General features: G+C 43.1%; 1 protein-coding gene across 1 annotated transcript in view; it reads left to right on the top strand.

Annotated features, from left to right (window-relative positions):
* The first annotated feature begins 1,049 nt into the window (after positions 1-1,049).
* Positions 1,050-26,205, top strand: part of ARHGAP28 (Rho GTPase activating protein 28) — a 64,361-nt gene continuing 39,205 nt past the window's right edge. The window contains exon 1 of the mRNA XM_083622584.1: positions 1,050-1,594. Within this exon, the coding sequence (XP_083478710.1) occupies positions 1,242-1,594 (353 nt within the window). The 5' untranslated portion in view covers positions 1,050-1,241. The remainder of the gene's footprint in view (positions 1,595-26,205) is intronic.

Raw genomic sequence — 26,205 nt, 5'->3', positions numbered from 1 at the left:
TTTATATAAATGTATCATTGGAAACAATGAACAAAGGAGAGAAATGTAGCAAACTTTCATTCCATATATGGAAGGCTGAAAATATACTCCTAAAACTGATATATATTTGAAATCAGAAAGATGAAAATTATGCTTATTTGATGGAGGAACAACTGGAGGGTATTAGACTTGTTTGCCCTTTGCTACCAAAACCCACATTTCAGTATTGAAGAAACTCCTAAAAACAGCACAGTTGAAGTTCATAGGAAAGCTGAATGTGAATACTGGTGGCCACAGACTGACACCCTGTCGTTTTGTATTGTGCTGACCCCAAACATTAGAAAGACGTTTGATACATTCCTCACTTTTAATTCAGGCCAGATCACCCATCTCTTAATTTCATTGGATCGCTCACTCACTATATTTTGCTCAATATATTAAAATTCAGGGGAACACAGAAAGCTGCCTTGTACCAAGTCAGACTATTGGTCTATCTAGCCAAATATCCTCCACACTGACTGGCAGTAGCACAGCCACAGAACTGGGCTCTTTGGCATGCAAAGCACATGCTCTAACACCGAGCTACAGCCCTTCCCCATGCCCTTTGATTGAAAGGAATCTTGATGAAGCTTACTTGGGAGTAAATTTACACATCAAAACTCCTTAAAAGGGGTTTGCACAGAACCAAGAAGAGGGGTGGGTGGTAAAAAGCCTCAAAGGAAAAAAAATGTAAAGGAAACCAGAGGATCTTGGCTGATCTTATGGAAATACAGTCTTTTAATGATCCTGTGACCAAATAAATCGAATTCGAAACCTGGCCTCAGATAGACAGTTGCTGTACATGGAGGTTCTACTTTTAATAAACAATTTGCTTTTACTGGAATGATTCCTTTGTATTCGAATGATGTATTGCCTGCTTTTTTATGCCCTTTATTAATAAATGTGTTGAGGTGCGTTTGTTTGTATATATGTACGTATGTATGTGTATGTACGCACGCTGACACGCATCCGTGTTAGCGTACATACGTGCCAAACTGGGTCTTTGACCCGGGTGACAGAAAGCCTAGTTTCTGCCCTGCCCTGAGGAACGATGATCTTTATTTTGCCTCCCTTGCCTTGGCACCAAGACTAGTTCTGAGTTTGTATTTTGAGAGCCAGCACGCAACTCCCTGCGCTTCTGCGCCACGAAGGATTCCTTGAGGAGAAACGCGGGTCCTCCTGGGGCGGAGGCGTGGCGGGCGGGGGGCGGCGTTTTTGAACCTATGCTAATTCCGCTGCTGGGCCAGGAGGAAGAGCCCCGAGGTCTCGCCAGCCCGGCAGCAGCGCTCGGCGGCGAGGGTGGGGAGGGGGAGGCCGGGGCGAGTCTTAAAGGGCCCGAGCATGTCGCTGCTTTTGTGACAGGGTCCTTTGATCCCGAGGAGCCGCGCCGCCGCCGGCTGAGGCAGGCAGTTGCCGCCGGGCGAGGAGGAGGAGGAGGAGGAAGACATGCGCCCGTTGCCATAATGGAGATAAAAGACACGGGCAGCGTGGTCCTGACAGCCTACCACTCTTACACCCCATCCCGGCTGGAGCCCAGCTTCGCTCCGGAGAGCCCCCCCAGCCGGTCGCCTCTCAGGTAAAAGGAAGCGCGCGGGGAGCTGGCGAGGGGCGAGCTTTTGTCTCGAGGTCAGTCATTGTGCGCGCGCGAGAGAGAGAGAGAGAGAGGCAGGCAGACAGGAGAGCGGGTGAGGGTCGCCCTCAGACACGCTCCTTCTCCCGTTCCTGCTTTTCTCCTCGTTTTCTTACGAGGCGCCGAGGAAGTCTCCCTTCCTCTTCCCGCTGCAGTTTTGGCTGCGCCCTTGAGCCAGACGTGCGTCGAGGGAGCGGGGAGGGAGGCAGGGAGACGGGTTGGCGAAAGGTCTTCCGTTTAAAGTCTCCGGAGAGCTGCGGATCAAGTTTGTTTTCTGGCCGAGATGAGCGTCCAGATAACCTGCCGAGAAGCAGCGAGGGAAAGAGAGCGGGGAATGGTCACTTATGGACGAGATGCACCGTTTAGCAAGGGGAAGAGTCAGCTGATAGTCAGAGCCGGCTTCATAGGCAAACTTAAGCAGTTTTCCCTTCTCCCCGGTTTATATATAAACTCACAGAATCAGAAGGGACCCTGAGCAATTTTTCGCGCAACGTGGGGCTCGAACCCGCGACCCAGAGATTAAGAGTCTCGTGCTGAGCTATCCCAGTGTAATCCTAGGCATGGCTACTCAGAAGTTAAGTCGCTCTGAATTCTGTGGGGCTTTTAGCTAAAGTGGACACAGGATTGCAGCCTAGGTGATTTATTTTTTTGGAGCAGGGTCATTTATTATCATTGCACACCCTTTGGTTTTTAGATATCTGCTGATAGTATATGAAATGCCTAACCCATCTCATCCCAAGGGCAGGTCACAATAATTCATGTAAGGCAGAAACAACATTGAGCAGAAACAAGGAAATCTAATGTATTTATTACATTATAAAATATGTCTCACACACGGAAGGTCAGGAGAGATGACCATTACAAGAGTTTTCATCCAAACGCCAGCAATCCCCACAAGGAGGAATTTCACAATATGAAGTGTGCATCTTGCAGACATTCCTTGCATTTGTCCCAGATAAGTTTGCTGATAAAGGAAATTGTTTGGGTAATATCTTCCCTAGTGATACCTTTGGTCTTAGTGAAGCTGACCTTTCTTCTAAAGACTAGCCTGTTTTAGCTAATGTCAGCAAATGATATATTTGTGGAAGTCTGTAGAGTTTGGGGGGGGTGTCTTTTCCTGGAAATGGGAAGTTCTCCTGTTTTAGAAATGGAAAAAGTTAGCATGCATAAAATTAAGATATTAAAGCAATAGTCATATGCTGCATTCTTGGAACTTTAACAATGACCAGTGCAAATATTATAGTAGCCAAACTAAGGGCATGCTACATTCTACATTACAGCCATCAGCAGGTGTCAGTTTAAGCTTAGAGGCCTACCATGTGGATTGAACAATTTTCTCCACACTGCCACAAATGACCAAAGGTGTGCAGGTGTCATGGGGGCAATGAACAATATGCACAATGAATTGCTTTTCGTAAACAACTTGCCAGATAGTGTTTTAGTCCTAGGTGAAACAATTTAAAACATGGATAAGGAGCGTGTGGCCAGGGCTGGGTTTAGAGCTGTGTGAGCAGTGTGCATGCATTGGGTGCTGAGATGAGGCAGCTGTCTGAGGCACTGCCTTTCCAAAGGCGAGTAAGGAGGTGTCTGGCTTTGGGCATGAGGCATGAGGGCTCTGGTAGGGTCCTAGAGCCCTCCCATCTACTTCCCAAAGCTGGGAAAGCGCTAACTAGGCTTGGCTTGGCTTTGGGAAGGCAGCGCAACAGCTGGAGAGGGAGGGTGGGTGCCAAATTTTGGCCTTCCACAGGGTGCCACGCTACCCAAGTCCACAACTGTTGTGGCCCTCCAGATGTTGTTGGACCCTATTCCCATCAGCCTCAGGCAGCATGGCTGGTAGTCAGGTGTGATGGGTGTTGTAGCCTAACAGGGATGATGGGTGTTACAGCCGCACATTTTCCATATTGGACTGAAAGCAATTTCCATGCCAGTCATCATGTCATTGTCTACCAATCCAAAATTGGAAGAAATAGGCTGGAGACTATAATATATCACAGTTTGGTATGGATTATCATTCTTCTGTGGAGTTTGTGAATGGCTTGTGGCACGTTGTCTCTGGGTTGTGGCTGTTTTGTTTCATTACCCCATCTGGAACAGTAGTTGTGATATATTTATAGGATACCCAAGTCCATAAACAGTCTTCAGTTTTATATTCATTTTACAGCACAATTTTACTCAGAATTAAGGCCAACTGTGGTTAGTAGCATTCATTCATGGCATATTTGCTTAGGATTGTAGCCTGGGAATTGGCATTATAGTGATTGTATTAATTTACTCAGATTTCAAAAATATATTGTGGGTGTTAGCTGTTTTGTGGATCCAAATTGAATGGAAAGGTAGGATAGAAATGAATTAAATATCTAAACATTTTGCATGAATGAGTGTCAGTGTGTGAAGGCCCTGGGATCAACGTAGGATTGCTTTTTCTTTTCTTTCTTAGTGTGATATCAAATATATTAAAATAGGAGGAAATTTGAGGCCCACATCCCTAGCCCTAAGCCCAGTGGCCCAAGAATTTAGTGTGAGTGCTAACAGGGAAATATATATAGCCTCTGGTAGATTTCAATGAATGAATCAACTTGTAATTCCTTAGAACCTTGGACCTAAAGAAAGTCCAGTATATCCAGTCCACTTGTGATCTAGATAGTTTCACAGCAAAGATGGCATTGACATTCAGTTATCTAGCAATGTTTGTTGGGGAGAATGTTAAGTATTTTAATGCTGATGTTAATGTGTTTGGTTTGATTTATGGGACTTGAAATCTATGGGACTTGAAACATGCTTAATTTAGTGACCTGTTGTTTTTGTTTGTTTGTTTGTTTGTTTGTTTTATTATAAGGTTAGCCCATCTGGCAGTTGTTGGTTTTTTTTTGGGGGGGGGGAGATAAAATGATGTTTGATATGCATAGTTGGCATCCCTAGTAATAAAAACAACACAGTAATGACTCATTGTTAAATTATTGCTGAAACCATCATTTCATTATCAGGGAGCAGAAAGAAAATGGCTTGGATCCAGAACACTCATGAGACACTCCTACTGGAGGAAGGGAGGAGATGATTTTTATTTTTTTTTTGCTGAATCCTCCTTCACATTGCAGACCTTTGTGTCCACTGAAAAGTTGCTCTGGAGGAGTGTGGAAGGCAGGATAGGGAGCCACAGGTGAATCAGCAATACCCATTCCTCCAGTAGCAGCTTCCCCTGGATCCCATCTCCTTCCACAAATGGAAGGAGCCCTTCCATTCACAGAATGGACCCAATAAATTTTAAAATACAACATTTCTGTTACTTAAACAAAAGAGTTATGTTGTGTCAATTCATGTTGTTTCTAACAATAGTTTATAAACTCGCTCGAGTTCCAAACTCTGAAGTTGTGCCAGGAAAGAATACAAATAAGAACTACTATTCAGAAATATAAATGAAAACTTTAAGCTACTTTAAAGGATATACGTATGAACAGCAAGTTTCTTGAGCTCCTGTAATGTTTTACACACACACACACACACCCCTCTCCCAGTGAATTTGCCCACTTCCTGCAGCTGTCTGGTTGCAGTAAGTGGTTTTTGCCATATGGGCAGTCAGAAACTCCATCTGTGTTTCCGAAGCTTGCTGTGGAAAGAGGTTGTATTACCTCAGCATGTGGTCCAGTGGAATGCAGAATGCATGAAAGAAAATGTACTAGTTGTTTTAGCAAAGGACAGAAAAGTCTGTGTTTGAATCCATGGCCTTTTTCCTTCTTCAGATTCTTTATAATAAGTATTGTTGTCATAATTATTCTCCATTTTCTGTCTCCAGTTAGTACAGTGTGTTCAGTTTGGGTTCATTAAGACAGCAATCTGGAAATGGGTTTTCTGTAGCTAAAGATATTTTTTTAAAAAAAACCTACAGTTTTTCTTATGTTTAGTAATTGGACCTTGGAGTCGCATTCTACTTTGACCACTTTGATTATGCAGATGAAACATGCATATAAAATTAGTTGAATAATTTGTTATTTGTACCCAACATGACTTAAGTATATGGTATTATTTAGTACATTTTAAAGTGTAGAAATGAAGAATTTAAATTTATAAATTCAGTTTCTTGCTTTCATTAAAAAGCTAAAAAAATGAACAGCAAAGTTTAGTTTTAACATAGTATTGACAGAACTCATGGGAATACTTCACACACCAACACACATACAGAGTCCACTAGAGCTAGCTATTTCCTCTTGTGTTGCACTAGTATGGTGATTATGCAGGAAAATATACTTCTAATTTGTATGAAGTTCATTAACTGTTTTGATGTGATATGATAAGGGTGGCTAACCCTTTTCCTGCAGGAGCTGCATGCTAAAGTGGCTGTGGCCCAAATGGAAAAGTAGGACATGGTCATGGTGTAAAGGTGGGTTTGAATGTGGTGGAAAATTAATACCCTTTTCATTACATGGTGAATATATAGAATAAAGCATGGCTGTGGTTGTTTCTCCTTTGTGATTTTCCTGGTACTGAGGAAGCGACTACTTTTAGTTGGCGTTCCAAAATCCAGTGGGTTCATCTTGTATGAAGTTGGTTCTTTGCATATACACTGGTACTTCAGGTTACAGATGCTTCAGGTTACAGACTCCACTAACCCAGAAATAGTACCTCGGGTTAAGAACTTTGCTTTAGGGTGAGAACAGAAATGGTGCGGCAGCGGCAGCATGAGGCCCCATTAGCTAAAGTGGTACCTCAGATTAAGAACAGTTTCAGGTTAAGAACAGACCTCCAGAACGAATTAAGTTCTTAACCCGAGGTACCACTGTACTAGCATTGGAAAAACCTGTTCTTCCTGATAGGTGGTCCCAAATCTTAAGTGGGTGTTTCTTTGTTGTTGGAAAATTTCTCTGTGGTTATGCAGAGCTCATAGAACTCCAACACTTCCATGGTTCTTTGTGGCAAGATAAGTTCCATTTGATATTCCTCTGGTATATTTGATAATTCTACAGTAAAGTGTAACACCAAAATGCTGTTTAAGGTTCTGGAAGTGCACAGTAAAGTTCTGCTGCTGTTTTAGAATTATGTCTTCAAAGGACTGGGAAATATGTTGTATGCAGTATTGCCCTTACTAGCTGGTGTTGAAAAGCCTTAGAACAGAAAAAGCCTTCTTGTAGAATAGTAATCAGCTGGTTTTGCAGTTCAGTGTTCAGCTATTTTGTGACATCTACCACAAATGCCAGGACAGCCACTATTTGTCCTCAGTTCTTCAGCTGGCTTCCCACTAGACCTCATGAACAGTTTCATTTCTTCAGGGAGCTCATAAAACTGCTTTAGTGAAGTACCTCTGCTCAGCTGTTATACTTCACATAGTCAGATTAAGGTTCTTCAGGAACTCTTTGATCTAGCAACTGTTCAACCTCCGGCACTTTATAAAGCCAATGCAGGAAATTAATTGATTGATTTGATTTGGTTTATTTTTTTGTATTACTATGCATCTTTTCATTCAAATGAATCTCAAAGTTACTTACAAACAAACAATAAATAACATAATAGAACATCACAAAAACAGCATAAATGCTATAAAATAATTAACAAATCACCAACAAAACAATTACAATCTATAAATCACTATTAACAAAACAGCAACAGTCATGGCAATATTACTATGTATTTAGGCCAAGCTAATTTCACACCTATAACTGGAAAGAGCCCCATAGTTCCAATTAAGTCCAAACTGAGTAGAATCAAATTTCTCAAAATTTTTAGAGCAGGGGTAACAAACTAACATAGGTGCTCCTCAGAAAGGAAGGAAGGAAGAAAGGAAGGAAGGAAGGAAGGAAGGAAGGAAGGAAGGAAGGAAGGAAGGAAGTCTTAAACTGGCACCCAAAAGTTGGGAAGTGTCAGCACCAAGAAGGCCTCACTTAGGACAGTATTCCACAGGTGGGAATTATTTTTACGTTCTGCCTTCTTGTTTGCGCCTCCACCATGTTTCCTGGTTTATTTTCCAGTTCTGATGTGCTCTTTAGTTCTGGCTTATGCCTTGATTCTGTTTCCTGGTTTGTTCATTGGTTCTGACTTGCTTTGTTCCTTGGCTCACTCCAGACTGCTACCCATGATCATATCCTGACTTAGGGTATACATAGGGAGACTGTTGCCAGCATAGCTAATCAGCATTTTTTGGCTTGTCCATCCTATTTTGCATTTTAGTTCCACCCCTTTACTGGGGGCTGTTATCACCAGCTGTGCCAATTTGCTGATGTCATTGCCACTCAAATGCCTTTATAATGCCCCACAATTGAACTGTCAACATTCTTTGTCTGTTGTGTTCCATAATCAGCTTTACTCAGCATTACTGTGCTACACCTTGTTATATGAGTGCCAGTAGCCCATGATGCTGTAATAGTCAATGATGTGGGTTGCTTTGTAATGCCAGCACAGTTCTAGAGATTGTGACATCACATTACATTCATTCATAAGTTAGCATGCAATGTCAAAAAACATGTGCCAGTGTAGTGGCTTATAGGATCAGGCTGTAAGCATTTTTATTCCATTCTCTTTACATTATTTAGAAGCCTTTGGCACAAATTAAAACTCAGTTCATGGGATGAGTTCAATATTTATTTATTTATTTAATAAAATGTATATGCTGTTTGATTGTTAAAAAAACCACACCCTTAAAGCTGTAAACAAAGTTAAAATACTAAAACTGATTGAAATTATCTCAGCTTTCTAAGCATATTGTCTAAACAATAATGTTTTTAGCAGATTCTGAAAATTGGAATTGTGAAGGTGCCTGCTTGATCTCAGTAGGCAGGGAGTTCCAAAGTGCATGTTTTGCCACTCTAAATGATTGAGTTCTTACTTCTATGTGAAACAGGTATTATGTGGCACCTGTAGTAGTACCAATTTTACTGAACAAAGCATGTGAGTGGACACATGTGGGGTGCGGTGATATCATGGGGAAACTGGTCCTAAGTCATTAAGGGCTTTATATACTAATAGTAACACCTTGAACTTGGCCCAGTAGCAAATTGACAATCAGTGCAAATCTCTGAGCACAGGTGTTATATGGTGACAAGGCCTCATTCCTGTCAGCAATTGTGCCACGGTATTCTGCAGCAACTGCAGCTTCCAGATCAAGCACGAGGGAAGCATTACATAGAATGCTTTGCAATAATCCAGTCTTGAAATTACCAACACATGAACTACTGTGGTAAGGCTTTCCTGGTTCAGGAATGGCCAGAGCTGTCAAACCAGTTGCAGTTGGTAAAAGCCACATCTAGCCATTGAGGCTACTTGAGGCTCCAGTGATAGAACTAGACCCAGAAGTGCCCCCCCAACTGTGAGCCTGATCCTTCAAAGGAACTGCAACCCCATCCATGGTAGAAAACTGACCAATTTCTTGGACACAGGAGCTACTCACCCATATGGAATAAACAAATAATTTAATTTTTTTTTAAAGGTAGGGATTTTTCCATTCCATTATTGTTCTGTGAGTTTGTTCTACTGAACATTTTGCTCCATCTGCTTTCTGGTTTAAACTACTAGAATGTCTTAAAATTCTTAAAAGCTTTCTAGGACTGAAAAAAAAGTATCTGGATTGCTTCACAGTTAAGTTTATTTTTCAGTGTTCTCTAGAGAATGTTAGCTCCATTGTTTTATTTGCTATGTTTCATATACCAATGATTAGATGCATAACTCATTGCTGAATTATTTACATTTTCTTACTGTTTCTCATAAAGGCAAGATACTGGCAGGGTTTCTTTTTTACTCCAATTGAGTTCATTAATCTAACTGAAAATGAAACATGTGTGTTTCAGCAGAGGTTAATCCCAAATGCATTTATCTTCATACTAGGTTATTTACTTACAGAAGACTAGTCTCCAGGGATAGTTCAGTATGCCAACCAATTTTGGAAGTCACCTGTAGCACATAGGGGCATGTACAAACATGCACATTCCTTTTTACTTTGTTTTACACACTTGCTGAGTTTCCTTTTCCGAAAGGTGAAGTAAGCCTCCATGGTGGCATGGTTCAGACATGCCATTCCCAATCCAACAAACCGTGGTTTGTTGGAATGCAAATGACAATGAGCACAAGCATTCCCATTCTCCTTTTGTATGCCCAGCTGTAGAGGAAACTACCACGTGTGATTTAAAGTACTCTTCACAAGTTAGTAATCCAAACCAGGGAGCACTTAAATCACAGTGTCCTGTTTTGGATATCACAGGGAAGTTGTAATTTAACAAACCAGGATGCCTTTTCTATAGCTTTTCTATAGCTTTTCTATAGCTGAATATCCAAGAGGAGGAAGGAAAGAGAGAAGAGGATCTCACATCCATCTCTAATTCTTATAGTTTGTTGGAATACTGCATCTGACCCAGGTTGATATCTCATAGGTAAAGAATCTTAGAGATAAAATACCAATTGCAGTGGTTCCTGTTGAGTGTTTCAGGTATCAGACATATCAGTTTAGTGTTACTGCACTTTTCAACTCTATTCTTAGCAGAATCAACACCAGTGGCAGAGTCGAAATCGGCACCTGCAGTACCAAATGTGTGCTTCTGCTTCAGTTCTCATCAACTTTTTGATAGGTAAAGCAGTAACGTATAAAGTCCCCTAACTGAGGTCATGCAATACTGTACCAATACATTTGTCGCACTGCTCCATGGACTTCTAAGCAACTGTGGAAAAAAAAAAGTATCCTAAACAAATTGTTGAATTACTTCATAATGCCTTGGTGCAAAATGGTTTAGAAGCCACTGCGTCATAAGCTACCAATCTTCTATACCTGCCTACCTCAGAGATGTGGAGAAAGTATAGCGGCACTCCATGGTCACTATAATCTTGGTCTGATTGTCTGGCAGATCTGATTGAGCAGGCCCTGCAGTTCACATTTATATACAAATGATGTCAAACTCCTTCTGTTAAGGTGCAGTGTAAACAATCTTAACTATTTTTGATGTTTATCTCATGGTACAATAAACTTTCTCAGGGGACAGGAATACACACACAAAAACAACCTTCTTTCAATAACATCTTTTAAAACATCCCAAAGTTTTCATAGACATTGAGTATTTGTTGTTGAAATCTTAAATTTCAGAGTGCATCAAAATTCTAAAATAGAACTTGGTTTAAATCAGTTGCTCATGTAAAATAAGCTGTAACCTAGGAAAAATGTGAAAGGCTATATCTTTGAGGGGTATTGGTAGAGATAAGAGAAGAACAGCATATGACTTATTTCACAGACGGGAATTTTAAACAGCTTCTTAACTGGAATTTTAAAACCCATTTAAACATCTCTCTACAAATTATTATTAAACCATTCAGGAGGTAATGCTTATAAATAGGCAGACAATAGTAGACTCACTTTTTCCTGTAGGCTTTAGAAACATCTACAACATGTCCTTTGAGACCTTCACTAAGGAATGCAGTATTTATAGTCTTTATAGAATTTCATGTTATGGTTGAAACTAGAGTTGGCTTCTCTGATTTCTTTAGTATGGTGCCCCTGCAGATTTCCCTGGTGCTTTCATATGCAGAACTTATGGAAAACATCTGGCACCGTCTTTTTGATCAGCTTGTCAGTTGAACATTTGGCCAGATGCCATCCATTCATTTTAGCTATGTCACTTATGGCACACTGATTAAATGATGCTTAAAGCTGCCTGGAAAAGAAAAAGAAATAGTAGTGGATTTAGGGAATTAAAAAATAAAAAATAAAGAACAGGGTCCAATATTCTGGGTCAAGGAAAGCCTAGACAAAAATGTATCTCTTTACAGGTTGTCTGAAGCAACTGTATGACAGAGGGACAACATTTTGTAGTACAGGGACAATATTAGAAAATGCTATTTTGGGGGTCATCACCCTATGATATTTCTCAGAGATCTTACAGGTCTAAACTGGGGCATGTGGTCTTTCAGGTAACATGGTCCTGAGTTGCTCAGGGCTTTATATGAACAAGAACAAGACCTTGAACATGGTCCAAGATCAGCCCTTTAAAGCTTTTCTGTTTTGCCATTGGTAACCAGCATCAGCACAGCAGTGCATTATAGATTTACATCACAACTTTATTTAGCCAAATAACACAACAGTAAGTCAAACTAAACAAGAAAGCTTGTATATTGTTACATTGCCATAGAGATTTGTGGATGATATGGTAAATGAAGTTCAATAATTGAAATGTTTAATAAATTAGTTTTAGATAGTGGCTTTTCTATGTTATATACTCCTGCTCCTTTTATTCCTCTCTGTGCCATATAAAGTATAACTGGAAATTAACAGTAACAATTCAAGGAACCAGAAAGTGAGGCTAATGGGTAACAGGCAGGAAATAGTGCAATGGTGACCTCTAGATTGGAATTGACAATACTTTTCACTTTTCAGCTTTTCTATGCTGGGGCTTTTCTTTTCAAGAATTTACTTTCTTCCCTGCCTTGGATTTACTTTGTTCATCTTTCCAAATCTTCACTGAACTACTGTTTAGTGAAGAGCTCAAAAAACAGGTATGGGGGAGGAAATAGTATACAGTTTTAATTACTGATATATCTATTGTTTTTTGAGAGAGAAAAGGTAGAGGAAATTAACTTTAAGGAAACTCATCAAATCTAGTAAATATAAAGTTGCCTGAAGAAAAATGTTCTGTATATGCTTTTATTTGCTACCTCCTTTAGGAAAGCTAACTATGGCATTTAAGTGCAAATTAAGCATCATTTCTGTTTCTTAGTGAATCCACTGGGCTTATTTTTGTATAAGTATCACTGAATACTTTTCAGCATATTCTTGGACAACACCTCCTGCATTGCTTTGTTCATGTGTAAGCCCCCCCCCCCCGGATATGTGCTTCCCTTTGATGCTATTGCCCATGTTGCTACTGCGTTCTTTGTCTAATAACTGCAACCATGCTTACAGTTGAAAATGGAGTTCAATAGCTCTAAACTATATTTTATTAGAACATTTTCATGCCGTATGTTTGCACTGAGGTGTGTGAATGGAATTTTCTCTAGTTGTTCAATATAATTCAGAGCATTATCTTAAAGCAATTTCTTTTGTGTAAGTTGTTTTATTTCTTGAATATGTGCTTCCATTTGTTGGTTTTGTCTATGAAACGGACATGGTTTCAGGGTGAGCATCAGCACCTTGGACAGCTGCTGGGGTTCCAGTGTTCCATCAGGGCCTATTGCCAACTCCTGCCTTGGGGGTCCTTTTAGGTGTTTTCATTTTTCCTAGCCTGATATTTACATTTCATGCCCCTGAACAATGCTGTATTAGGGGCACTGTAAAAAAATAATATGGCAGCTGGACCAAAATGTCTGGCATGTAGCTGCAGTTACTACCAGGCAAGCATGCCAGGAGCCAATGATGGACAATGATGCTTAAAGGCTCCTTCATGCTTCCTTTCACTTACAACTACTAGAAGAACAGAACACAGTTGTACCTTGGACCCCGAACACCCTGGAACGTGGATGTTTTGGCTCCTGAATGCCGCAAACCCGGAAGTGATTGTTCCAGTTTGTGAACGTTCTTTTGGAACCCGAATGTCTGATGGAGCTTCCGTGGCTTCTGATTGGCTACAGGAGCTTCCTCCAGCCAAGCCGTGATTTGGTTTTCAAACATTTTGGAACCCGAATGGACTTCTGAAACGGATTCCGTTTGACTTTCAAGGTACGACTGTATATCTGAAGACTTTCAAATTTAACATTAAATATTTCTATTAAGCCAGGACATGTGCACTGTACACACATACATTCATATAGGAAACCTGTAAAACTTTTAGCTTCAATCTGTCTTCCTGCTGATTCACAGAATATATAGCATATATGTAAAACATGTTTGACTCTCCAGCCTTTATAAAAGAAAAAATAATGTATCACATGTGGAACTCTTAACATTTTCTGCTGAAAGAAACCTAACAAGTTGCTGCAATTGATACAAAATGGAGTAATGTATATGTTTCTTATTGGTGTTAGTAACAGGCCAGGTTTATTCTGCAGCTGTGTGCCCTATCTGTGTTTCATCAAAAACAGCTTTTTATTCCTAATGCAGTTTTGGCATTCATTGTTACATTACATGTGTAATTTTAAAAACAGGACTTTGTGAAGCTAGTGATAGTTAAAATCCCTAGCAGTGATGAAGCAGTAATGTCAAACCAGCCTGAAGTATAAAATGAGCACGGCCACAAACAAATATGAAATTAATTATCAGTTATAACATTTTCTGAGTCTAGACTTTTCTAACCAGTCATTGTTTTCTGTATGTGGCGGGGGGAGGGGGGAATGGGGACTATAGCATGAAGCTGCCAGAACAAAGTTGTTATTGAAATGCAACATGAAGTGCCTGTTCATGCATTACTTTGCCCTCCTCATCCCATAACCCTGGCATTATCCCTAATGAGGATCTATATTGCTCCCGCCCCTACCCTTCACTCAAACCACTCACTATGGAAACAAGTGAATGCTCAATGACATGCAAGGTCTTAAAATGGGGGTTGAAGCTTTGAAACTAATCTACTGCTAAGGATACCCCCCTCTTCCAGTTGTCTCAGAAAACTACAGGTAAATTTTCCCTCCCATTCACTCTACTGGCAGATTTCCTATTTGCCGATCTTTCATTTGCCCTCATTTACCCTTCTTTGGAACATAGGAAGCTCCCTTATGCTGAGTCCATCTAGTTCTGTACTGTCTACACAGACTGCTAAAGACACTCCAGGATTCCAGAGTGGAGTCTCTCTCAGTGCTACCTAGAGATTTCAGATTGGGCTAGGAACTGCAGTGCTTTTCCCTCTCATTCTGCCCTGACACTCTGTCTAGATGCAGCCATCTATATCTTGCTGCCATTCCTGCATTCTTCCTCTCTCCCATTTTTCAGTAGCTTGTACTACATGAATATATCACAAGACGATATTTGTTGTATTATCTTTTAATAAACCTCTTTTCTGGAACAAGTCCTAAAGTCTCAGCTATGTTTCCTCTTCCCGGAAACCTTACTTGGTACGCCCCACTGTGTAGACTGAAGATACCCATGCTCTTCTGCCATTAATTTGGCAGACATGCTAGTTCCTGAGAAATAGAGCAAGGACTTCAGAGGGAAGTTCTCTTAGCACCAGGTTAATTTTCCAATTACCGGTTCTTCCTGAAGGGTTTTTCCCCCCAAACATAGAAAGAGTTCATGAAACACACACGTCTCAAAGAAGAGTTGAAATAGTGGTGATTGCCACTCACAAGTGCTGATCATTAAATGAGTTGTGTAATCTGAACGCATGGTGGGATAGCATTGTAGCCACTTACCCCACCTGTGACATCCACGCATCCATCAGAATGTCTGAAAATAGTTCAGACAGTTCCATATCTGTGCTGTAGTCACATGCTCCGGTAACCATGCAAGGGTCAGGAGGGAGGATAGCAGCTGAATTTCATGCACATGTTCATAGGGTTAAGGTTTTAGATGGTTTCAAAAAAGGGGTTAGCCCAATTCACAGAGAAGAGACTTATGAAATATTAGCCACGATGAATGGAACTTCCTGGTCTAGAGGTAGGATGCTTCTGAACACCACAGGTAAATGGAGCAGAGGTGGGTGCTACTGTCTTCATGCTCTGTAAGTTTTCTAGAGCTTTGACACCCTCTCCCTTTTCAAGCAAAAAAGTATATTAAAGTCAAAGCCTAGACATGCTTGTTCTAAAATTACATAATGAGGCATGATCAAGCCTGAGAAATATCTATATTATGCTATGCTCTGCCATTTATTCATATGTGTGGGGGGGACATATATTGTATGTGGTGCTTAGAAAGCTGAGCAGAAGCTGTTCAGGGTGTAACTAAAAATGGGTTCATACAGCACGGAGTGGGATGAGTCAGAAAGGACCAATTCCTGGTGAGCCAATTATACATAGGTTTTAATGGAAATCTGACACAGTCGCCCCCATTCTGCTATGTCAAAAGTGTTGTATAATTCAACTAACAAGTTTTAAATGACTTTTAATAGCACATGTAAATGGAAATCTGCATGACATTCTAGTTTATTCACTTCTATTTCCCACATAAGCGCCAGGAAGCACATCTGCAGGGGCAAAAATATAACTTCTACATCATAACTGTTTTGAAATAAAAAGTCATTACTTAGCAGTTGCATGGCATGGGCAATGCCCACTGAAATTATTTCAGGAATTTTGTGTTGCTAATAACAGCTTGAATCTTAGACTAGCCCTGCCAACTGCAGCTAAGCCTGCGTAGGCTGACAAAGTACATTCCTGGCTGCATCAGTAAATGGAGAGCAAGATTACATTACAGACTCTGTGATGATCTTAAATGAGTTTTTATCATCTGGTTGGAATTTATGTTTTATCATACCCAAAATAACATATCTGACTTTGAAAGTGCATTGATCTTAATTACTTGCATTTGTTTCTGTTGGAACTGACATTTTGGCTTCCATTGGACTCGGATTGGTGGAGATTTTTAAGTTTTAGAAACCTATCCACAAGAAGCTGACATAAAGCAAATTAAGCCTGCATAGAGTTGCACTCAATCCAAACCCTGCCAGCAGCAGAACCCTGTTTTATGCTGGGGTGCAAGTCACGTGGCCAAACTGAACAGTTTTAGGATCCAGTCTAAGTCCTCCCTCTCTGCTTCCACCCGCAGCTCACCCCTTTTTGAGGACTTACACTGGACTCATCTCAGCCAGCTTTGGCTCAGCTAGCTGAGTGGGATGAGCAAATTTTGCTGGCCTATCTTGTTTGGAGCTGGGGTTGGGAACTTAATGATAGCTGAGCCAGGAATCAGTCAGCTAAGCCAGAGTTGCTCATCCCAGTGGACCCTGCTACAGTAATGTCCCTAAATGTCTATCATTTTAAATAACTGCTATGGGAAAACTGACAGTTTCCCACATTATTTTTTTCTTCAGACTCGTTTAGAAGGCCTCTGGCCCTGCAGTCTTGTTATTGGTGAATCCTGCTTAATCAGGCCTCAAATTAATCAACATCATCATCATTAAAAATATTTATTTATTATATACATTTTAGCCTTCCACCAATCATAAGTAGATCCCAGGGCAAGATACCATAACCAGTTTACAGTATGTGGATGTCATATATTCAGTAAAAATAATCAGTGCTATTTTTCTAGGAAATGAGGTGCTGGAACTCACAATGAACACCTGCCTCCCTTGTTCTCTTATAATGGAAATGGTGCCCACCTGAGAGGTACTGAAACTGAGTTCTGGCGAATTCTGGCTGGGAAAAAAAGCCCTGAAAATAATCAACTAAAGCAACTTGACCAGAAGAACAGCTGAAAATATAACATTAGAAGTACTAAAACACTGCAGAGTGGGTTACTTGCTGTGCATTAAAAATATCATACAAATGCCTTGTGCAAACAGACGAATCTTTATTTGGCATCAAAATGCTAAAAGGGTAGTGTCAGGGAACTGTCATCTGAGACGAAGGAGGTGAAAGGGCTCATGGAGGGTGAGAGAGACCACTCAGCGGAGGAGGGGACCAGCAGGGGGAGAAGTGGAGTTCCAAGGGAAAGTGAGTCGGAGGGAGAGCTCAGAGATACTTCAAGCGAGAACAGTGGGGGGGTTTCAGGACCTCCCGTAGGAACACCCACTCCTCGGCGGAAACTGTCACGCCGAGAGTCCAGAAGACGTGTTTCCGTTAAGGAGCTTTTATGCTGGAAGAAGTTCCGTAAACGCCCACTGTCCGATTCAACGAGCGATTGATGGAGCCATGCTTAAGGAGCTCCATCACAGACAGAGGTTTGGGAACTTAGCCAAACTCTGAGGGATCAGGATTTTACGCACAAGCAGCTCATCATCCCATCATAGCAATCGGACAGTCCCTGAAAGCAGCTTGTGCAGAGAGGCATCATGAGTGACCCAGCCGGAGCCGGAGGAGCAGGAGGAGCTGGAGAAGGTCCAACTCTGGAAGAAAGGTACAGAATGTTGGAACTCCAGCTAGCAATGCAAACGGCGAGGCTAGAAGAGAGGAGGGCGCAGGATGCAGAAAAGGCAAAAGGCGCTACACTAGCAAGAAAGATGCCAGGAATGGTGCAGAAGTTTGGGGGGGACCCCAGGAACTACCAAGCCTTTAGGACAGAGATGCAGTATGCTCTTGAACTGCAGTTTAATGACTTTCCCGATGAGGCATCGCGAGTGGCGTTTGTGATTGGCCATCTCGAAGGAGGGGCGAGAGACTGGGTCAGGCCCCTGATGGCAGGGAATAGTGACATGCTGAAGGACGCGAGGAAGTTTTTTCGCGCCATGGATTTGATGTTTTCCAGCGAGATTGAACAGGGACTGGTACGCAGACAATTGATGGCTTGCAAACAGGGGAGCCGATCGGTTCGTGAGTACTGGACTGAGTTTACAATGTTGATACATAGATTGGGGTGGGACCTATCGGCGGAACCCATTCAAATGCTATTTGAAGAGGGGCTTTCTTCGGCGGTGAAAGACGAACTTTCCCGGGCGCCCAGGGCGGAGTCTATGGACCAGCTGACCAAATCAGCGCTGACCATTGGAGCGCGCCAGGAGGCAAGAGCCTTGGAGAAGCGGGAGGGGAAAGGAGAGCGTTGGAGGGATTTCCGCATTCCAGAGATTCCAGAGCCAAGTTTCCCGCCCGGAGAGCCGATGGAAGTTGGAACAGCGCGCGCGCGCGCAGTTTCAAATCCCAGTGAAGGGAGGAAGAAGGAGGGAAAGAGCGCCAAGAAATGTTACCTCTGCCAGCAGCCAGGTCACTTTGCCAGAGTCTGCCCGCAAAGAAAGGAATGGCAAGGGATGGCGGGGGCTGTTGGGGGAAAGGAGGAGGAAGTCCAGGAGCCAGTAAAAGCCAACGCCTGTCTGCCTCTGTCAGGGCACTGCAGACAGGCCAAGGAGCAGTAAAAGTGCCCACTCCGGAACCTCCAAGACCAGCCCTAGTAATAGAGGTGTTGCTAGAGCTGGCAAACGGATACCCACTAAAGACCAAGGCGCTGTTAGACTCAGGCAGCTCCTGTAATTTTATGAGCAAGGAGTTTGCAGCGGAACACCAGATACAGACACTCCCTTTAAGCAACCCCCTGCAGGTCACCACGATCGATGGGAGGGAGCTGTTGGGGGGAGAAGTTAGCCTACAGACCGTACCAATGGTTATGAGGGTGGCAAGGCACACCGAAAGGATAGCGTTCAATGTAGCCACCCTGGGAGGGGCGCCAGTCATTTTGGGAATGAGCTGGCTAGCGTTGCATGACCCGCTAGTGGGCTGGCATCAGAGAGTGGTGTCCTTTGGGTCAGGACATTGCCTGGAACACTGCAAAGAGGGAAAGGTGCCAGAAGGGGCAAAAGCCTCCATAGCAGGGACGGAAGTGGCGAACAAAGGGGAGGTGCCCAAACAATACGCTGACCTGAGCAAGGTCTTCAGCGAAAGGGAAGCAGATAAACTACCACCGCATAGAGACTTTGACTGCCAGATTAACCTGGTCCCTGGGGCCCAGCTACCCGTGGGCAAGCTGTACGCCATGTCAGACAGGGAAATGCAGGAGTTGAGGGAGTTTATTGACAAAAACCTGAAGAGAGGTTTCATCAGAGAGTCCAGAGCGGTGGGGGGCAGTCCAGTGTTTTTTGTGGACAAAAAAAACACGGATAAACCGAGATTGGTCGTGGACTACCGGGCCCTGAATGCCGTGTCAGAACCAGTGACTTTCCCCATGCCCAGGATTGATGACATTTTGACCAGGGTGAGGAAGGGAAAGATATTCACGAAACTGGACTTGAGAGGAGCGTACAACCTGATACGAATAAAGAAGGGGGATGAATGGAAGACAACGATGTTCACCCCCCTAGGGGCTTTCGAATATCTCGTTATGCCATTCGGATTGCAATCAGGCTCCGCCTGTTTTCAATCGCTCATGAACCAGGTACTTGGACCTTTGCTCTACAAGAATTGCGTGGCATTCCTCGATGACGTGCTGATATATTCGGAGAATGAGGAGCAGCATGTGAAGGATGTCAGGGAAGTGCTGAGCCAGCTGCAAGCAAACCAGTTGTGGGTGAAATTGGAGAAGTGTCAGTTCCACACCAAGGAGGTGGAATTCCTGGGGTACCGCTTATCAGACAAGGGATTAGCCATGGATCCAGGCAAGGTCCAGGCGGTGCTGGAATGGAAGACACCGAAAACCAAAAAAGATGTGCAAAGGTTCTTAGGGTTTGGGAACTTTTACCGTAAATTCATCAAGAACTTTGCCCACTTAACGGCTCCCATCACGGACTGTCTAAGCAGCAAGAAGAAATTCGTTTGGACGGCAGAGGCGGAGCACGCTTTTGAGGAATTGAAAAAGGCATTCGCTTCGGAAGAACAGCTCCTGCATGTGGATTTACAAAAACCCATGAGAGTGGAAACTGATGCCTCAGACCGGGCGGTGGGGGCAGTGCTGCTTCAGCCAGGGAGCAATAAGTCGGAATGGAGACCGTGTGCCTTCTTTTCGCGTAAGCTGAACAAATCCGAGAGGAACTACACGGTATATGACCGAGAACTACTCGCCATTCACGAAGCGTTCCGGAGATGGAGACACTTACTAATTGGCGCACAGCATAAGGTGCAAGTGTGTACGGACCACAAGAATTTGGAGTATTGGAGAACAGCACGAGTGCTCAACCAACGACAAGTGAGATGGGCCCAGGAGTTCTCCAAATTCCATTTTGAAATCTGCTACGTGCCAGGTCCAGAAAACATCAGAGCGGACGCTCTCTCTCGCAAACCTGAATATTTGGAGGGGGGGGAGCGCCAGAAGAGAGACATATTATCCCAGAGGACCACTGGGTGTGTGGTGCGGCCTGGGTGGGGCAAAGAGAACTGGTAGAGGGGACGGTAAATGATGAGTACGCCCAGGATAAGCTCAGAGGTTTAAGGAGAGAGGGAGAAGACCCCGGAGGTTTTGAAGAAAGAAACGGGGCATTGTATTACAAAGGGGCACTATATATACCCGAAGGGGAATTGAGGGGGAGAGTACTCAAACAGTTGCACGACAATCCCACAGCGGGGCATTTTGGGCAACACAAGACCATGTGGTTGGTGACCAGGGAGTTTTGGTGGCCCAAGGTGAGGGAGGATGTACGGGAGTATGTGAGAAGGTGTGACCAATGCCAGAGAGCCAAAGGAGAAAGGCGGGCACCAGCGGGTTTATTAGAACCGTTACCCACACCAGAACGACCGTGGGAGGCGGTGTCGATAGATTTTATGACTGATCTGCCCAAATCCCAGGGGAAAACCGCAATACTAGTCGTAGTAGACCAGTTAACTAAGATGGGTCACTTTGTAGCTTGCTCACATGCAGTCACGGCGGAAGAGACAGCGAAATTGTTTGTAGAACATATTTTTAGGCTGCATGGCGCCCCCTTGAGGCTGGTGTCCGACAGAGGGAAACAGTTCACGTCCAGATTCTGGAGGAAGCTTATGAGCTTGTTGCACGTAGAGGTCAACTTTTCGACTGCCAGGCACCCTGAGACCAATGGGCAGGCGGAGAGGGCAAACGGTATCCTTCAACAATACCTGAGGTGCTATGTCAATGACAGAGAAAACGATTGGGTCGAAAAGTTGGCACTAGCGGAATTTGCTTACAATAATGCAGAGAATGTGTCCACCGGGATGAGCCCATTTTTGGCTAATTATGGGTGCCACCCCAGGGCGTTTCCAGGGGAAGGAGGAGAGAGATGGAGTGTTCCGGCCGCTGAACTTTTTGTAGAAGAAATGGAAGCGATCCATCGTCAACTCCAACACAACTTAGAAAGGGCCAAAGAAGAATATAAGAGGCAGGCAGACAAGAGCAGAAGGGAAGGTGAAACAATTAGGGTGGGGAGTCGGGTCTGGCTATCAACCCAAGGGTTGCCGTACAAGGGGGGTTGCAAGAAATTGAGACCCAAAAGATTGGGACCATTTGAGGTCATCCAACAGATCAACCCAGTGGCTTTCAGACTCCGGTTACCGAACCACATGAAACTGCACCCAGTATTCCACAGGTCATTACTGTCACCATACCGGGGGGAAGGTGAAGGGGTATCCACACGGGGGCCAGCCATAGAAGAAAGGGAAAGCCGCAACTATGTGGCGGAAATCATCGACTCCAGGTGGAAGGGGAATCAGGTGGAGTATTTGGTCGCGTGGGAAGGGGAACCAGAGTCAGAAAACACCTGGGTGAAGGCAGAGGAGGTCCATGACGAGGTCTTGATCGAAACGTTCCACCAAAGGTTCCCCAGGAAACCTCAGCCAGTAGCGAGGTTCCGAAGGGAGTACTTTGGCACCACCGACGATGAGGAGGAACTGGAGGGATTCAGGGAATCGGAGTTGGAAGGAGGTACCGACTCCGAGGAGGAGGAGTACTTGGAAACCGGGAACAGCAAAAGGTGGAGGGAAGTGTTCGAAACTTCGGAAGATGAGGGAGGTTCCTTCAGGGGTTTTGCTCCCTCGCCTCCCGCAGAGGAGGGGAGGGAAGGGGGTGAAGGGGGCCCTGGAGGGGAGGTGGATGTCAGGGAACTGTCATCTGAGACGAAGGAGGTGAAAGGGCTCATGGAGGGTGAGAGAGACCACTCAGCGGAGGAGGGGACCAGCAGGGGGAGAAGTGGAGTTCCAAGGGAAAGTGAGTCGGAGGGAGAGCTCAGAGATACTTCAAGCGAGAACAGTGGGGGGGTTTCAGGACCTCCCGTAGGAACACCCACTCCTCGGCGGAAACTGTCACGCCGAGAGTCCAGAAGACGTGTTTCCGTTAAGGAGCTTTTATGCTGGAAGAAGTTCCGTAAACGCCCACTGTCCGATTCAACGAGCGATTGATGGAGCCATGCTTAAGGAGCTCCATCACAGACAGAGGTTTGGGAACTTAGCCAAACTCTGAGGGATCAGGATTTTACGCACAAGCAGCTCATCATCCCATCATAGGTAGGTACCAAACATGCTCCCAAATGGAGGGCATTCCACAGGTGGTCACTGCCACAGAGAATGGCCTTTCTATCATCATTGCATAATGTCTGTCTCCCAGTGGTGGAATCCTTTAAATCTGACATGAGCAGGAACAGGGAAAAACACTATTTCAGTGATTAGGGTCCTAGCCAAGGTCTGATAGACCAGTGCAAACACCTTGAATTCTTCCTGGGTGTGTAAAGGCAACCAGTGTAAACAATTCTGATTTGTATCATGTGATCCCAGCCAAATGAACTGGTTAACAATATGGCAGAAGGCATACAAGTCATATGTGCAGAATCCTTATAATCTGTACTCACAAAACTGCATGACACAAATTGTGTGAGAAAACTGCTGCACATACAGTTTGCATTCAATGACTTTACAGAAGAGCCCATCAATGTGTGGAAGTTCAGGACCAGCAGACACCATCTCATGCTTCCTGTTCCAGATGATCATTCCCATATTTAATCATTGGCATAGGTCTCTTGTGTTGTTCACATTTTATTATAAACCACTCACATATACCTACTACCTAGTAACAGAAATAACCATAGTGTTGTTTACAGGAACATATTACAAACAGTTATTCATTCAAAAGGCTATTTTCCCTCACCTTTTGTTACATGATTTATTTTAAAAAAAATTGGAACCAACTCAAAAACTTTTTGAGTTGAGATAAAATGAGAATTTTATCACATGTTAACCTTGGATGCAAAACTGCAAATAAAACAATGAAGCAACACAGATCTTCCTTCCTTTTTCTGATTACATCACTGGAACCGTTGACTAATATAAAGGGATTTTATTTTATTTATTTATTTTTAAAAAGAAACTTCTGAGTGTATTTCTCACAGTACTCCATATCTGAATTCCTCTGCATCTGTAATGCAGATGAAACCAATTATAATGAAGTGAAGCATGAGGCGGCTATAAATTCAACAGAAATAAAAACAAAAATGTATTTACCAATACCAAGTATTTTAAAGATGGCAAAGGCAGATGCAGAAGCTCGTGTGGATTTTGTTTGATCCCTTCTTATCATTCTGTAGTCAGGTGTGCTGTGTAGTGACAGAAGAACTCTTCACTTTTGTTGAATCAAAGGTAAAGACAGGTAACAGAGGAGCTGTTGTGTGGAACTTAACAATGTTTCTGCATCAAATAAAAGCCTGCCTAGGTACTTGGAAGAGATGGTTACACTTTGAATATATTCTATGAGTATTTGTAACACAACTTTCATTTCATTTTCATTTTTATCTTTACAAATGTAGTATTGTTTCTTTTGTTTCTCATTATATATGCAGTACTATTTCTTGTGGATACATTTGTGACATATTAAAGTGATAAAAGATTGGATATAAAAGCTCTATTTTTGTCCTCTATTTATCTGTGTAACTTCTTTCTATTGTATGATCTTGATTTTGATTGGATGATAGCGATGGAAATAATAATTCAATTTATAAATTCAGGCTGTTTAAGATGGGAATAGTGTTGTTTTGTGCTAGTTCTATGGGCAAGGATGTCTTTTATGTATTTGTATGAGCTAAAGCATAGATCCTATGGTAACAGGGTACAAACTTATTTGAAAGCCAAGGTGTTTTTTAAAAAAAAAAACCCTTTATTTTAATTAAAATTTTAAATAACTAATTGAGCACATTTTAAAGATGCATAAGGCAAATCCTTATTCATTGTCTCTCTGTTGATAATAATATTGGTCACAATGCGGAGCAACTGTGTACGTTTTAAACTAAAATAATAGTTATAGACATACAAGTCTTTTTTTTAAAAAAACCATTCATATGCAGCAGAATCCTAAACTTGTTTACTAAGAAATAAAGCCACACTGAGGAGTTAATCCCTTGTTATTTACAACACAGGTCTATAGGTAAAGGTAAAGGGACCCCTGACCATTAGGTCCAGTCGTGACCAACTCTGGGGTTGTGGCGCTCATCTCGCTTTATTGGCCGAGGGAGCCGGTGTTTGTCCGCAGACAGCTTCCGGGTCATGTGGCCAGCATGACTAAGCCGCTCCTGGCGAACCAGAGCAGTGCATGGAAACGCCGTTTACCTTCCCGACGGAGCGGTACCTATTTATCTACTTGCACTTTTGACATGCTTTCGAACTGCTAGGTTGGCAGGAGCAGGGACCGAGCAATGGGAGCTCATCCCGTCGCGGGGATTCGAACCGCTGACCTTCTGATCACAAGTCCTAGGCTCTGTGGTTTAACCCACAGCGCCACCCACGTCCACACAGGTCTATAGACATGCTTAAATCAATGGGAGAGACTGCAGATAAGTTAAAACCAATGGATTCTGTAAAAGACATATAAATAGATTGCACAGAAAGTTTTTCATCTAGGTAGATTTAAGCAGTTTTTGTTTAGGTAAAGCCAGGATAGTTCCATTCAGAGTTATGGCTGTGTTTCAGCAAGAAATGCCTGAAGGAAACATGTCCCAATACAGAAAGCAATTGAATAAATATAAAGGAAGCAACAGCATCACAGTCCTTGGAAGATTTGACAAAGTGAATCCCATTGTAAATGTGATTTGACAAATAGCCAATGATAGAGATGCCTAGACACAGAACCTGTGCCTGGGCACAGTAATAGGCTGCATGTGGGCCAATAAACTCAAATGGAATCTCAGAAAGATGTAAGCCCTGTGAGTAAATGGTTTGCAGGTCCAGGAAACTGGTCAACTGCCTGATCTGGAGGGGATCGCACTCCCTCTGGAGGATCAGATCCTTAGTCTGGGGGTGCTCCTAGATCCTTCTCTGTCACCTGAGGCCCAGGTGACCTTGGTTCTTAGCAGTGCCTTTAACTAGTGTTGCTTCGTCTCCCAGCATTGACCCTTCCCATATATAGCTATAACTTGCCCACTGTGGTTTATATGCTGGTAGCCTTCAGGCTTTACAACTGCAATGCACAAAATTTAAACTCCAGATTTAAAATTTAAGCCCTGAGGCATCACCTTAACTAATCCATAAGTTTGGTCTGGCAAACAAGATAGTGCCATAGCTCTGCGTAGACACTGACTTGAACAGGAGGGTGCAGGAACTTCTTGGCTCCATGTAAAAGGAAACAGACCTTGGTCTAGTTCTGATGCCCAAGCACTAATAGATGGAAAATAATCAGTGTGGACATATGCTGGTGAGGAAATCCAGACTTGTTGGCTTCCACCGCTCCCTGTGATGCAGAACACAGAATTTCTACAGGCATTACCTTATCAATTTTCATTTGTATGAAAGTTCTCTTTAACGAAGAATAAAATATAGTCATACCTCGGGTTAAATATGCTTTGAGTTGAGCGCGTTCGAGTTGCGCTCCTCGGCAAAACCCGAAATAATGGAGTGTGTTATTTCCGGGTTTTGCCGCTTGCGCATGCACAGACGCTCAAAATGACGTCACACGCATGCGCAGAAGCGGCAAAAAGCAATGTGCGCATGCGCAGATGCACCGTCGCTAGTTACGTTTACCTCTAGATGCGAACAGGGCTCCGGAACGGATCTCGTTCGTATCTAGAGGTACCACTGTAGTACAATTTCTTAGGCACTGGGGGATCTCTAGTCTAGCCACTAGAGATTGTTACAGATAGTTTGAGCAAGAGTGCCAGCTATGGATACAATTTTTCCTTCTCTTGCTGTTTGAAACATATACCTTGGGCTTTAACATGTTTCATGTACATCCT

This window comes from Podarcis filfolensis (genome assembly GCF_964270895.1).
Source record: "Podarcis filfolensis genome assembly, chromosome: 7".
Classification (NCBI taxonomy): domain Eukaryota; kingdom Metazoa; phylum Chordata; class Lepidosauria; order Squamata; family Lacertidae; genus Podarcis; species Podarcis filfolensis.
The sequence above is the reverse complement of the archived record's forward strand: the minus strand, read 5'-3'. Positions and strand labels throughout refer to the sequence as shown.